Source organism: Eschrichtius robustus, chromosome 2 (genome assembly GCF_028021215.1).
Source record: "Eschrichtius robustus isolate mEscRob2 chromosome 2, mEscRob2.pri, whole genome shotgun sequence".
Classification (NCBI taxonomy): Eukaryota; Metazoa; Chordata; class Mammalia; order Artiodactyla; family Eschrichtiidae; genus Eschrichtius; species Eschrichtius robustus.
This window is the reverse complement of record NC_090825.1, coordinates 63,642,770-63,658,178: the sequence shown is the minus strand read 5'-3', so window position 1 is coordinate 63,658,178 and position 15,409 is coordinate 63,642,770. Positions and strand designations below refer to the sequence as shown.

General features: G+C 39.1%; 2 protein-coding genes across 7 annotated transcripts in view; one reads left to right on the top strand and one right to left on the bottom strand.

Annotated features, from left to right (window-relative positions):
* Positions 1-5,634, bottom strand: part of MSH3 (mutS homolog 3) — a 192,717-nt gene extending 187,083 nt beyond the window's left edge. For 2 of the 5 annotated variants that reach the window (XM_068535584.1, XM_068535586.1), the window contains exons 1-2: positions 5,326-5,634; positions 3,947-4,067 (exon numbers count right to left, since the gene is read on the bottom strand). In XM_068535584.1, the coding sequence (XP_068391685.1) occupies positions 3,947-4,067; positions 5,326-5,532 (328 nt within the window). In that variant the 5' untranslated portion in view covers positions 5,533-5,634. Of the gene's footprint in view, positions 1-3,946; positions 4,068-5,030; positions 5,180-5,325 lie in introns of those variants that run through there. The other 3 variants (XM_068535585.1, XM_068535587.1, XM_068535588.1) reach the window with 3 other exon arrangements.
* The window catches only part of DHFR (dihydrofolate reductase), a 28,293-nt gene continuing 18,343 nt past the window's right edge, over positions 5,460-15,409 (top strand). The window contains exons 1-3 of one of the 2 annotated variants that reach the window (XM_068535590.1): positions 5,460-5,638; positions 6,213-6,262; positions 8,709-8,814. In XM_068535590.1, the coding sequence (XP_068391691.1) occupies positions 6,238-6,262; positions 8,709-8,814 (131 nt within the window). In that variant the 5' untranslated portion in view covers positions 5,460-5,638; positions 6,213-6,237. Of the gene's footprint in view, positions 5,639-5,665; positions 5,874-6,212; positions 6,263-8,708; positions 8,815-15,409 lie in introns of those variants that run through there. The other variant, XM_068535589.1, reaches the window with a different exon arrangement.

Genomic DNA, 15,409 nt, shown 5'->3' with positions numbered 1-15,409 from the left:
TAGCCCACACAGAGAGACAAGGGGAGCCAGCTCATACTGGTAAGTGAAATCTTCAAGAACTTTGTGAGCCAGTTGTAAAACACAGCTATTATGTTACAGTATATAAACTTACAATTAAATGAATTACATTAAAAACAAAGGCAATAAATACTCAGACCTCACTGCTTCCTAAAACTTTTATTACATTTTACTACTATCTATAATCTAAAGATTATTAACATTGTCTCTGCATGGTGTAAATACTATATAATGGTGTGCTACTGCAACTATGCATCCTTTCCCAACTCTAGAAAAGTCAAGGCTTAAGAACAGGGCTACTCTAGACCTTCTCTTTCAAAGCTTAAAAACAATCCCTAAAAAGATCAAACTGATCCACAAGGAATTTAACTACTTGCCAGAACAAAATTCAACATTCTTTAAAGAAACACAAATCCCAGCACACAACAACACAAAGTTCAAAATACTTATTATCAGGACTTCCCTGGTGCCGCAGTGGTTGGGAGTCCACCTGCCGATGCAGGGCACAGGGGTTCCATCCCTGGTCCAGGAAGATCCCACATGCCATGAAGCAATGAAGCCCGTGAACCACAACTACTGAGCCTGCGTTCTAGAGCCCGTGAGCCACAACTACTGAGCCCACACACCACAACTACTGAAGCCCACGTGCCCAGAGCCCGTGCTCTGCAACAAGAGAAGCCACCGCAATGAGAAACATGCACACAGCAAGGAAGAGTAGCCCCCGCTCGCTGCAACTAGAGAAAGCCCGCACGCAGCAACGAAGACCCAACGCAGCCAAAAATAAATAAATTTAAAAAACAAAATGCAATCCAAATAATTAATTACTAAACTTGCAAAAAGTAGAAAAATCAGTCAAGGTGTACAAAACCAGAAATGATAGAGATGACAGAATTAGCATATAATGACATGAAAACACATAAACATGTTCCATATAATCAAGAATGAAAAGGAAAAAATAAAGAGGAGCAGAATGGAAGGTTTTTGTTTGGTAACAGCTTTACTGAAATACAATTCACATAGAAAAATGGGAGATTTTTTAAAAAGAACAATATAGAACTTCTAGAGGTGAAATACACAATATCTGAACTGAACATTTCACTGAATTAAATTTATTAAATTTATTAGATACTACAGGAAAAAAATATCACTGAACTTGAAAATACAGCAGGAGAATCAATCCAAAATGAAGCAGAAGGGGAAATAATAATGGAAAATAAATGAAAACAGCTTCCTTATTTGAGGGATAATGTTAAGTAATCTAGCATCCCTATTAATAAACTCTCAGAAGAAGAGAAAGGGAAGAGACAGAAAAAAAATTTGAGAAAAAAGTGGCCAAAAAATTCTTCCAAATTTGATGAAAACTATAAACCCATGGAACTCAAGAAGCTTTAAATGAACTCCAAACAGGATAAAGATTAACGAAGAAATAAAAATTTTTTTAAATACTAGACTAAGGCCCATCAAAATCAAATGTGGGCAAACCAGTGATAAATACAAAATCGTAAAAGCAGCCAGAGGAAAAAAGACATATTAGGGAAATCAACACCATAATTAAAAAACACCAAAAACACCTTGATGTCACAAATGCTAAAGGTTAAGAACCTTTGAAAGAATACTATAACTCCCTTTCTTCTTAAATATAGGACTTTTCTAATATATACTTTACCTAGTTTACTGTGACTTCTCTTCTTTCAGAGATATATATTTGAATTTCTTTTCAAATGTATGTTTTACCTTTTTATTATTATTCAATTTGTTTTCAAAACACATATTTAAATCACTTTTCAAATGTATCAAGTTTCCTTGTGAGTATAAAAGCTTCCTTCCCCTGTGGATCCTAGGTATAAAAAAGAGCTTATAAATTGAAGAATTAAGAACTGAAGTGGATCCATATAATGGCATATTATTCAACAATAAAAAGGAATGATGTAATTTAGAGTACTCAAAATCATAGAAAGTAGAATGGTGATGGCCAGGGACTGGGGGAGGGGGGAATGTGGAGCTATTATTTAATGGCTATAGAGTTTCAATTCTGCAAGACGAAAAGAATTCCAGAGATGGATGGATGTAATGGTTGTACAAAATTATGAATGCACTTAATTGAACTGTACACTTAAAAATGGTTAAGATGAAAATTTTATGTTCCGTGTATTTTACCACAATAAAAAGAAACTAAATCAAAACAACTTTTGAAAGGAAGGAGGTACCGATACATGCTACAACATGGATGAACCTTGGAAACATTACGCTAAGTGAAAGAAACCAGACAAAAAGGCCACATACTGTACGATTCCATTTATATGACATGTTCAGAATAGGCAAATCTATAGACAGAAAATAGGTACGTGGTTGCTTAGGTCGGTGAAGGGGGCGCTGCTTGGGGAAAATGGGAAGTGACTGCTATTGGGTACTGAGTTTCCTTTGGGGGTGATGAAAATGTTCTAAAATTGACTTAATGAGGGCTGCACAATTCTGTGAATATACTAAAAGTCATTGAATTGTACATGGTAAATGGGTGAATTGTATAACATGTGATTATATCTTAATAATCTGTTATTTAAAAAAAAAACCCCGAGGTGGAGCAATCACCCAGCGTTTGACTGGGGAAAGCTCTTTCTTCTTCCTGAGTGTGATTTTTACCAAGTAGCAAAGGTCTTATTTCAAAACATTCCAAGTCTGTTGCCCCTTTTCCACCTCAGCTCTCCTGGGTGCCTGGAAAAGTTCCTTAAGTGTGGTAACCCTCAATCCTCACCTATCACCCACCTCTTCTAAAAAGGAGGACAGCAAGGGTTGTTTGGAAGAATAAAAGAACTACAAAAAGCCTGTAGAACAATGGAAGGCAAACAGAAGGTTCATTAACAGTTTGACGAATTTACTGAAAAACTGAATAGATCAGGTCCCTGTAGAGTAACGAAGCAAAGAAAGGTAGACAACCCTGGAAAATGCAAATTCTGTCAAGTCATGCCTCTAGTCATGGCCCCTTCAGGTAGGAGAAAAAGGGTACCATCAGATTTATCCTTCTCTTTAACCGTACGTCTCCATTTCTATAGTTATTTCATACTAAGGCTTTCATGTTAACCCTAAATCCAAATTTTATCTCTTGATCCACTAAATTGAAACTTTTTTTTGGTTTTGTCTCATTTTCTTTACCTAATTTCCTGGGGATAATGAAGAAAGAAGCATTTTCTGTCCTCCCCTATCACAAATTGTCTGAGGCCAAAAACTAGAGAAAAATCTGCTCAACTATCTGTATCCAATACCTCCTCTAGAAGTCCAACAGCTCAGGAATAGTGGTTTTACCCAAAACCCTTTAGCATACAGAAAAAGCAGCTCCATGATTAAAAAGGACAGGGTAGATCTACATGTCCTGACATTGAAAATTGTTCAAAATGTTCTGCTAAGTGGAAAAAAACAGTTGCAAATTAGTATATATAGTATAATACAATTTATAAAATATTATTATTAGTTAACTAATTTTGGGGTCTATTTGAGTACATATAAATGTGTATAAACAGAAAAACCTGGAAGTATGCACAGCACCCCCAAAAATTAGCAGTAGCCCTTACTGAAAGGGAGAGATTATGAGGTCTTTTACTGTCCACCTTCTACATTTCTGTATTGTTTGAAATTTTTATAACAAGAACGTTTTACTTTTATAAACAAGACAAAAATTTGCTAGAGGGAATAAGAGAGAAAATTGGGAGAACTATAGCCAAATTGCAGAACTCCAGCTCTTACCTCCACTCCCCCAACCTCTTACCCACAACACCCCTTATGAAGGGGCCAGTCTACTCAAGCACAATGGAGACCTTTCTCCACAAAGGAAAAAATGGCCCAATACTCCAACAGTCTCCTCTGTCCTCAGGAGAATGTGAGAATATCAGAGTCATGACTTGTAAGAATGAAGAAAAATTGCCCCAGAACTCACCAGGGTTCCCAGACATTACTGAATCACTTCCTTCTTCCTTTTCTTGGACTTTCTTTGCTTTCTTTTTAACAGGCCCATCACTCTCCAGTGGTCTCTTTTTACTTCTGTCGATTTCTGCAACCTATGTTAGAAAATGATATTATCTCTAACCTCAAAACTTGATGTATGCAAAATAATTTAAACCTTACTTCTGAATGACAGCAAGGTTCTTGCCATCCACCCTTCACAGAATCATCTATGTAGAGTTATGGGTGAACTGTTTTACCATCTTCAAAGACAAGGTGGAGACTGGCAGGTCATGAGCCTCAGCACCTCAAGCCCTCCTAGAATTAGAACCAAGGCTGCTACTTTACTTCACTCGATCAGCCTTCCCCTATCTCAGATTATGAATCACCCTACTTACCTATGTTAAATAGAATACCTTTAAGAAAAAAACCTAATATTTAGAAAAGTTGAATTTAGACAGATAATTAAAAACAGTATCATTTTTGAAATGTTAATTGTCATTTAACTGTTTCACATTCAAACTCGGTTTTATGTTCACCACTGAAAATGCCACAAGATTATGGACTATATGCTGGCAGAAAACCTGTCAAAAACTTAAGTCCTTCACCAAATAACCTCTAAATGGTAGGCATAAAATAAAATCTTGGTGAATTCATGAAAATGTAGGCTATGGTCAAAAAACAAAGACAGGAGAGGAACAATCATCTATGGAAGAAATATAAATTAAGGGAAGATTTTGAAGCAACAGGAAGCATCCAACAACTAGCCATCACATCTGTATCATCTTAAGAAACTTTATCCACCCAAATTGTGTATCAGACTTTATAACCTGAACTACAAGGGGTACAGTCACCAGGGAACTGCACAACACGACTTTGACCCGTAAAAACTTGAAATGCTCAGCAAGACTGTTGCAGCCTTAAAAACTAGAGATTTAACAGCAGTTTTCGTCTAGTCAGCTAACCAAACACATACAAATAATAAATAATGCTCCTCTTCAACCCTCAATCCAGAAAAAAAAAGGGGGGGGGGGCGGGGGAGAGGATGGAGATTAAAATATGTATCCTTTGACTCTAACCTCATCAGAATGAGCTCAGGTCTGCCATTAAGAGCCGGTGTGACCTTAGCCTCAAATCTATTACCCCAAGTGTAATATTACCCTAAAATGTCTGAACTCCACCTAGGACGTATGCGGCCCTGCCTCTTCCCTCTTCCTCCTTCCTGAGCCCGGCCCCTTTCCCGCCTGGCCAAGTCATCTCGCATATTCTCGCGCACAGTCCCCGCCTCCTCCCGCTCCACCCACAAGCACCGCCCCCGCCCGTATGGTCGCGCCCACTCCCCGATGGCCCCGCCCCGTCCTGGACCGAACCCACCACGTGTGGCGGCAACTGAGGCGGGAGAGTGGACGCTAGGGGCGCTGCGGAGTCAGAGTCAGGATCCGCCTTCTCGGCTGCACCCGTTGCGGAGGAGGTGGATTTCAGGCTTCCCGTAGAGTGGAAGAATCTGCTCAAAACCGCCTGCCTTGCAGGGCCTGGGCCGGCGGGAGCGGCGCCACGAGAGGCCGGCTTCCGGCGCGACATCGCGGGGCAGGCAGCCACAGCCCGAGAGCCGGGCCGAGCTGGGAGCGCGAGCCCGCGACCGCCGATCCCAGGGCGTCTGCGGGCGCGAGCACGTCGCGACCCTGCGGTGCGCCGGGGCGTGGGGCGGGACGAGGGCGGGGTCTCGCCTGCACAAATAGGACTGAGGGGGCGGGTGGCCAAAATTTCGCGCCAAACTGGCGGGTAATCCCCGTGTCAGTGTGATGTGCTAGCTCGGAAGTGTTTTCTGCAGCTATCATGGTTCGTCCGCTAAACTGCATCGTCGCTGTGTCCCAGAACATGGGCATCGGCAAGAACGGGGACCTGCCCTGGCCCCCGCTCAGGTACCTGCTGGGCCGGGGGTGGGTCGAGTGTGTTGGATCGGAGCTTAATCGGGGCACCTGGGCCGGGCCGGGTCGACGCTGCGAGAAGAAGGGGTCGGACTCGTGACCTGAGTTGGCGGGAGGTAGGCTTAGACTTCCTTCCGCGTCAGGAGCCTGGCGGCTAGTTACTGATTTCCGTCCCGCTCCAGCTGCCCCGCTAGGCCTTTTCCCCCCGGGTCCTACCCCAGAGCAAAGTCCCATTCCTGGAGGTCCCCCCAGCGCACCGTTTGTCGGGTGCGTTAGAGCTGAAGCCCACGGGATCACATTCTGAGTAACTCTATGTGTTTCTCTAACTTGTAGGAATGAATACAGGTATTTCCAAAGAATGACCACAACCTCTTCAGTAGAAGGTAATGTAGGATTTTTAAGTGATTCAAATTTGCGAAGGGTCTTGCCTAAGAAAGCTTACCAGTGCAAATTTTACTTAAATTAAAAGCTTTTCATGTTAGTCTGGGACCTCTTGTCCTAACATAAATGTGTATGCAGTTCCCAAGATTCATTAAACTTTTTTTTTTTTTTAATTTCTTTGAAATTTTATGTGGGCGCGCGTACAACTCAGGTATTGGGCAAAATTGGAAGCTAGGTAGAGGCTTCTGTGGACGTTAGAGCTGGCAAAGGAAACCAGAACAGGCCTTTGAAATAGCTGCTGGAAGAGATGATAGTGCCTGAATGTCAATGGAGAGGACAAAAGTCCAAAAAGCGGTTACAAGATACTCAATTTGGAGATTAGAAAGTTAAAGGTGATGCAGGAAGGCATCAAGGATAAACTCTCAGATTTTCAGTTTGAGTCTGGGTGACATGGAGAATAAAGGAGTGGGGAATAGCGTGCAGCTGTAATGATGATGATTTTAAAGTGCTTGTAGGATATCCGGGACAATTTCAGGCACAGGGAACTAGGTGAATTGAGCCACTGGAGAGAAGAGGATAACCAAGGATAAGAATGTGGGCATGAGGGAGGAAAAACCTAAGAGACATGTGTGTTTATTCATTAGAGGAGGAATAGCAGAGTAAACAGGGAAACAGTAAATCAGAAAGGAGCAGATGCAGCATAACTATAACAGGACAGATAAAAGGTACTTCAATTTGGCCCTTGAGTCACTAGTGGAGACATGATGGCAAAAGCTTGAAGCTAAAAAATTGACATGAACCACTCTCAAGAATCCTAAGTATAGCCTGCTAATAGGAAAAGCATCCCATGCCTGACCTATTTGCTGGTTTTCAGTAAATGTAGTATTACTTGGATGAACGAATGAAAGGGTACCAAGGATGTCTTGGCTTTTTTTTTTTTTTTTTTAACGTCTCCCTATGTCCTTCACTCATCATCTCTACCTTAGTTGTTAGGTCAGGTCTGTGCCATTTTCCTCATCAGAATTCCTCACCTATTAACTCCATTATCTTTAATAGTTGATATCTCCTTATTGAACACGTAAAGCTCTGTCTTTGAAAATATAGTGCATATTGTATAAGGGTACTCTGAATTATAGGGGGTTTTTTGTTTGTTTATTCTTGGAGGAAAAAATTTTTTTCCAACATTTGGAGGTAATATTTGGTAAGAGTAGTGAAGCAAAATCTGAAAAATGCTTAGTCTTACGACTTGCAGTTGTAAATTTAGTGTTTTTGTTTAAATAAAATCAAACTAATGATGATTCTTTAAGAAAACAGATACAGGGACTTCCCTGGTGGCACAGTGGTTAAGAATCTGCCTGCCAATGCAGGGGACACGGGTTCGATCCCTGGTCCGGGAAGATCCCACATGCCACGGAGCGACTAAGCCCGTGCGCCACAACTGCTGAGCCTGCGCTCTAGAGCCTGCGAGCCACAACTACTGAATCCCGCAAGCCACAACTACTGAAGCCTGTGCGCCTGGGGCCCGTGCTCCACAACAAGAGAAGCCACCGCAATAAGAAGCCCCCGCTCACCGCAACTAGAGAAAGCCCGCGCACAGCAATGAATACCCAACGCAGCCAAAAATAAATAAATTAATTAATTAATTAAAAAAACTAGTAAAACAAAACTACATTAAAAAAAAAGAAAACAGATACATGCACTCCTTTTGATAGTCTATCAGAACATATCAAGAATCATAGAAATGCGTATGTTCCTTTGATCCAGATACCTGACTCCCAAGAGTTTTTTTCTCCTAAGTAATTAAACGAAAATGGAAGTGGAAGCTTTACATGTGTAAAGTTTTTATAGAAGCGTTATACTTGAAATAGATGCACAGAGGCACAATTGATAATGTTTTAAGCTAATTGCATGGAATATTAAGCAGCTATCTTTAAAAAAATATGACTAATTTAAATCTATAAAGTATGCAAATATGAATAATACTGTTACATCAGTTATTACAGTACATATTAGATGCTGAGTATTGTAAGTCTTCAATCGCCGCAACAACTCTACAAGTAGGAACTATCGTTAATCTCCCTTTTATAGATAAGGAAAATAAGGTACAGGAGATAAACATGACTCGCCTAGTAGATGACAGAATACATTCAATTTGAGTGCTTCAACCCAGAATCTTTGCTCTTAACTACTATAATATACATGACTACAGTTCATGAAAACTATATATTGGTTATAAGTTGGCTAAATCCAAAGGAAATAACAGTTACTAGACTTAGATAATGGATGACAAATGGTAAATTTTGATAAAGCTGTTTTAAATTTTAATTTTTTAAAGCAGATCCACTAGGTGTCCCTATGACAATCATATCTATGCATATATGTATGAATATATAAAAATATATATGTATACTCCCAAAATATATTTATCTTTTCCATGTGATTTTACAGGTAAACAGAATTTGGTGATTATGGGTAGGAAAACCTGGTTCTCCATTCCAGAGAAGAATCGACCTTTAAAGGACAGAATTAATATAGTTCTCAGTAGAGAACTCAAGTAAGTACTATACCATAAATTCACCACAAGAAAATCATGTTCCATTTCTTATGGTAGAGGTCAGTATAGGACAAAATAAAATAGTATGAATGTAACTATGGATGAAGCTACTTAATATCATAAAGGTGATTACAGAAAATAAGAAGCAGTTATTTATGCCATATGACAGTAACTTATTCTGTTACTCAAGTGACTGATTTCATCACCTTGACAAGTTACATTAAATCTAACTATGGTAATAGATTTGCACGTTTCCTTGAACCATTATTCTACTATTTCCTTGAACCATTCATCTACTATTTAAGTAGACTTAAATATCAGTTATATAATGTAATTTAATAAACTTTTCTAGTTTTACATAAAATCAAAATACATATATTATGGAACTTGCCAAACTTAAATGGTTATCCCCTCTCTGTACGTAGCCCTAAATGCAATAAGATGTAAATTTTAGGATGGGCTAAAAACTGGTCATAGTCTTGTGCCCTGTTATTTCTAGTTTACCACAGCAGCCAAATAATATTTTGTGTTTGTGTTCTTTACCCAGCATCTGAAGGTTAAAATTTTCAAAGTTTTGAAATGGAAGCATTTCCTAGGGATTCTAGGGAGTGTCTCTAGTTGGCCTGGGGGAGGAATATTTCTGTTTACCAATTTAACATTAGGTAACATAGTTCTGGATGCCTGGAAATGCCCTGGGGACTTGGCAGGGTGAGGAGGGGGGAGCAGTTTAGGTAAAAACATTAAGACTCTTCATCAAGTCAACTCCAGTGCTTTTACCTTCACCAAGGCTTCCATGGTATTTACTCTACATGTGATGCATACTGATTGCTATTTGTTTCTTTTTGTTATTGTTTACATTGGTCCTAGCCCACTAAAATAACTTCTGGAACCCCAAGGGGTTTTGCAGGAGTTTTCTGGGGGGAAGAGGGGAACCTGAATCATACCATAAGGGAAAGTTTGGGACTGGCATGGTAATTATTCTCTCTTAAACTAATAATCACAAAAAAAAATGCAGCATCCTAGGGCACTGCTTGCTTAATAACAGTGGTCATAATATTCCTTTCCCATGTGTATTATTAGGGTTCACCCAGAGCAGCAGAACCAGTAGAAGATAGATAGATAGATAGATAGATAGATAGATAGATAGATAGATAGATAGATAGATAAAATAATTTTATTGCAAGGAATTCCACAATTGTGGGGCTGGGTAGGCAAGTCCAAATATCTGTAGGGCAGGCCATCAGGAAGGGCAGGCAGGAACTCTTCAGAAGGGGCTGAAGCTGCTGCCCGCTGGTGAAATTTCTTCTTCAAAGAAGCCTCAGATCTGTACTTAAGGCCTTTCAACCCCTTGAATTAGGTCCACCCAGATTAAAGTCATTTAATTATCAACTTTAATCACATCTGCAAAATACCTTCACAGCAACACCTAGATTAGTGTCTAAATAACTGAGTACTATAGCCTAGCCAAGTGAACACATGAAGACCATACAACCACGGAAGGAAAAACACTACACAGCTATAGCCTAAGGGGACTCAGGCTTATATGGATTTTTCTCCTGAATCCCTCCTAGAATGGTATAGGTTAAAAACCTGGAAGAAAGTATACCAGAATATTTCACTGATTGCCTTTGGGTGATGGGGAATATGTTGATGTGCATCTTGCCATCTGCCCCGATCTTCATGCTGTTCTCTTTCTCCTGGTTGCTAGGATATTCTGATTATATCTTTACTTCATAGAATCCAAATTCACAGACCGTATTGCCATTCCCAGAGACTCTTTAATAACATATTCTTGAATACTACTCAAGTTTATTTATGGCCAGCTTGAGCTAAAACAAACATAAAGAAATCTCAGTGGGGGAGATGTTCAGTTGGGCCAGCATATCTCCTCAAATGATGAGTCTAATTTCTTCCTTATGACCCCCCTGCGGTGTATGTAATTGGATTCGGTTGTTTCTTATGTATTTATATGTAACATTTGTTGGTGCATTTCACTTTTTTTTTAAGGCAGAGAGAAAATTTAAAATCTTTATCACCCAGCACACCAAGGAAATAGGGATACCAGTTAGAGAAGGGGGAAGATTTACACATGTAAATCTCTTGCTCATGCAAGCTTTTAGAGATATTCAATTTTTCACCACCACCACACAATGTAAAAAGAAACTGAATCCTCAAAGTAATCCAAAAATTTGCTGCCAGATACTAGTCATTTTGCATAACTGTTTCCTTAATAAGGTATAGGAAAAATGCCTTTCCAAAGCTTTCTAGACAATCGAGTTGTGGCTTTAAAAGAAATATTATGCAGCCACATTTGGAAAACAGGCATATTCTCAAAATGTTAAACATAGAATCATCATATGACCCAGCAGTTCCACTCTTTGGTATATAATCAAGAGAAATGAAAACATGATTACATAAAAACTTGTACACAAATGTTCATAGCAGCATCATTCATAGTAGCCAAAAAGTGGAAACATCCCAAATGTCCATCAGCTGATAAATGGATAAACAAAATGTGCTATATCCATGCAATGCAATATTATTCCACAATAAAAGGAATGAAGTACTGATATATGCTACAACATGAATAAGCTTTGAAAACAGTATACTGAATGAAAATTTAAAAAGCCACACACTGGGGGAGGGGGTGGGGTGAGATGTGACAGGGTAAGAGAGTGTCATGGACATATATACACTACCAAATGTAAAATAGATAACTAGTGGGAAGCAGCCGCATAGCACAGGGAGATCAGCTCGGTGCTTTGTGACCACCTAGAGGGGTGGGATGGGGAGGGTGGGAGGGAGGGAGATGCAAGAGGGAAGAGATATGGGAACATATTGTATGTGTATAACTGATTCACTTTGTTATAAAGCAGAAGCTAACACACCATTGTAAGGCAATTATACTTCAATAAAGATGTTTAAAAAAAAAAAAAAAAAGCCACACACTGAAGGCCATTTGATTCCATTTATATGAAATGAAATGTCCAGGATAGGCAAATCTGTAGAGACAGAAAGTAGATTATTGGTTGCCTGGGAGTGGGGAATGACTGATAATAGGTATAGGGTTTCTTTTGGGGGTGATGGAAATGTTCTAAAAGTAGATAATGATGACAAAAAGTACTCCATGAACATATAAAAAAATCACTGAATTGTACACATTAAAAGGGTGAATTGTGTGGTATGTGATTTCTATCAAAATAAAGAGGTTTTTTAAAGTCTTTGGAACCAAAAATCAAATAAAGAAGTTTTACTGCAATGCTGCAGCTTTGGCAGCATCTTTAGAAAATCCAAAATTGCCTGCATGATATAAGATGTTGTAAACTGTCTTCAGTCCATGAAGTTGTCTAACACTTCATGGCAGAATAATTTTTTATGGTCCTGCTATCATATTCTCCACAGTGATTAAAACTTTCTTCTCTTCATAAAGCTTCAGTTCTCTCCCCACCACTCACATACTTGGTGTAGCAAAGACTTACCAACCTGGCTTCTAATACCTGTTCTGGCACCTATTAACTTTGCGGCTTTAGGCTTTTTTAACTTTGAGCCTTACTGAACCTCAACTTTCTTATCTACTGAATGGGATTAATAATGACAACTTCTTAGGGTGATTTTGAGGGTTAATTAATATTTTATATGTTAAATTTCTGGCACACAGAAGGTACCCTACAGATATCAGGTCCTACTTCCCCAGTCCTTGCTATTTTAGCAAAATTACATGATTTTGTAGCTTATTGAAAATATTAATATTAATGAGATCACAATGGACAGGCTCATGATCTTATTTTCACCTTAACGTATCACTTTGTTCTTCCTTCCCTCAATCTTGAGACAGAAAAATCCCCTGCTTTTAAAATCAATTCCTTCCCCCACTTCCACTGTTTTATTCTAGACTCCATTTTTTCCCTGTCCTCAGGACCTTGCTCTATTATACTGCCCTTTAGTATTTTAAACCTCACCACAGATTACTTTTCTTCTCCTCTCAATTTTCCTGGAGCTTTCTTGTGTTAAATAACCTTAATGTAAGCCTCAATAATATTTATAGTGGCCTGTCACTTCTGTGTTTTGCTCATGCTTTTACCTCCTTCAAGACTCAGCTGAGGGATCAGACTCCAAAGAGAATTCTTCCTGTCACCCCAGCCAGATGATGCACAACCTCTGTGCCCATCCAGCATCCTCCGTACATCCCCATTGCATGTCCTTTTCACTTTTATGGCAACTGCTGAGCTATTTCTTTGCCTGCCATCACAATCTTTTTGGTACAGGAAGTGCATTTTTTTCTAAATCTCTATTTCCAGCACCTAGCATATCTCCTAGCAGAGTAGGGGTTCCAGAATTTTCATGGAATAAATGGTCTGTAGTCAGTTTATAAAAATAGAATCATCCCACATAACAACACTTTGTAACCTGCCTTTTCCCCACTCAATATATTAAAAGATTAATTTCTATAAATATTTTTAGTGGCCACATAGTATTCAATTATGAGAATGAAGCATATTTGAATCAATTTTTAATAGTTAGAAATCACATTTTTAAAGACTGAGTATTAAAGGTCTTAAAGTGAACATATTTCTGAATTCTGGTTAAGATGTGATTCTAGCCTAGGGTTTTTGTTTTTAACTGTTTTCCCAACAGTCCTCAGGGAAATTGGGGCAGAATTCTATCTGCCATCCTCTTTACATCAGGCACAATGGAAAGGATAATGTTTATATAATACCCCAGGGTAATCAAATGAGGCAGCTCAAGGCCAGAAAACACTGGTCTGAGGGCTCTGCCTAAACTAGGCCACACCATCTCTGAGGCCTGAGGGAACCAGAATCTAACACCTTTGTAGCCCAAGGCCACCAGTTGAAAGCCTATTGTCTGAATAAGAAGTGAAGCTCAGGCTCCAAAGTCTGGCTGCTGGAATTCAAATCCTAGGTCCACCATTTCCTAGCTGTGTGACTATTGGCAACCTAATCCCTCAACCTCAATATCCTCATCTTTAAAAAGGGATAATAGTACCTACATAGGACTGCTGGCAACATTAAATGGTATGATGAGTATAAAGCACTGCCTGACCCTACTACTTGTCAGAGCAAGTAGGCACTCAATTAATGTTAGATATTTTCTTTGTAATACACCTATCCATCAGGTAAAAAGCAGCCTCCCTTGAACAGGGCTTTTAAGGAAAGGAATGGAAGTATCACTGGAGTGCCTACTATGTGCATTATCTCTTTTAATCTTCATGCCAACCCTCTGAGGGAATTCACGATTCTAGGTAAGAAGCAAAATATCAAGCATGGCCACATACTTCTTGATGTAGAACATGTGTGCTACCACATACCAACTGTCCTTTGTGAGGGAATCCAATCTGGATCGGATTGAGATAATTATAGAAAGAAAATTTATCGATGAAATAAGTAACAATATTGAGTGCTTGCCATATGGTATTTATTGTGTTAGTTTCTAGGATTTGTGCTGTGAAGAGGCTGATGAACTCAACCATTGGCTCAATTTTTTTGCTAATTTTCTGCCCATCTAGGGTCAAGTGTTTCTTGTGCAACATTTCTGTACCACTAAGTAGCAATACTGTGCTGAAGCATTTCCTCCGTGTCTTTGTTATAACTAAAATCTGAAACAAATCCTTAATCTGTTCTTTGTTTTCCTTTTTAGACTCACTGCAAAAGGGCAAAGAAGTAGTCTTTACCTTAATCCCTTGAATCATTCTCAAGACATTGTTCCACATTCTTCACAAAAAGATTGTCTCCTTTCTTTGAAGTCCACACCAACCATGTATACCACCTTCTAAATCATTTTGCTGTAATCCGCCTACTTCTAGAATACCTCTTCCGGTTTTCCTGTATGTCAGTTCCTAAATCACCGATTTACATCCTACCTTAACCCCTGTCAGCAGTCCTGACTTAAACATCCTCAGTTACTAAAACCATCTTGACTCTTTCAAAGTCATTGTAAACTTTGTTTATTAACTAGACTGTCTTCTCCCCCCAATTCCAAATCTGTTTCTTCTAATTCAGTTCTCCCCTTGAATGGCCTGGTCCATCCTAGTCACTGCAACTGCCCTGATACCTTTGGGGATCCCTTGGCTCCTTTAGCTTCACCCTAGCCTCCGTGTCTTTTTCCAGCTTTGAATCAAAATACATTCTTTGTGCTATCTTAACTCCTTGAGAGATGACAAAGAGCCAAGTAAGTCAAATAGATATCAAGAAGGTGAGAAAGGAGGCAGCAAAGAGAATGAATAGTCCCCATTAGCTCTTAACTAATCATTGTTAGAACTACTAGTTCAAAGGCAATTATATTATATTTTAAAAGCATCAGTCTAAGAACTTGACATTGAATTGTAATTTCTGTTGTGTCTTAATTACTCTGAAAGCCAATTCTGCATGTTTCTTCATTTATAAAGGGAATTGCAAACTCTCACCAAAATAACAGTTTTGGAAGTTGGGAGAGACTGAGCTAGTCAATATAAACAATAAATTAATTGACTTTTCCCCTTTGGGATTTTTAATTACAAAAGTAATAACATGCTCATTTTTTGATAATTCATTTATTTCTATATTGTTTGAAACATGAGAATCCTTTCCCCACACCCCAA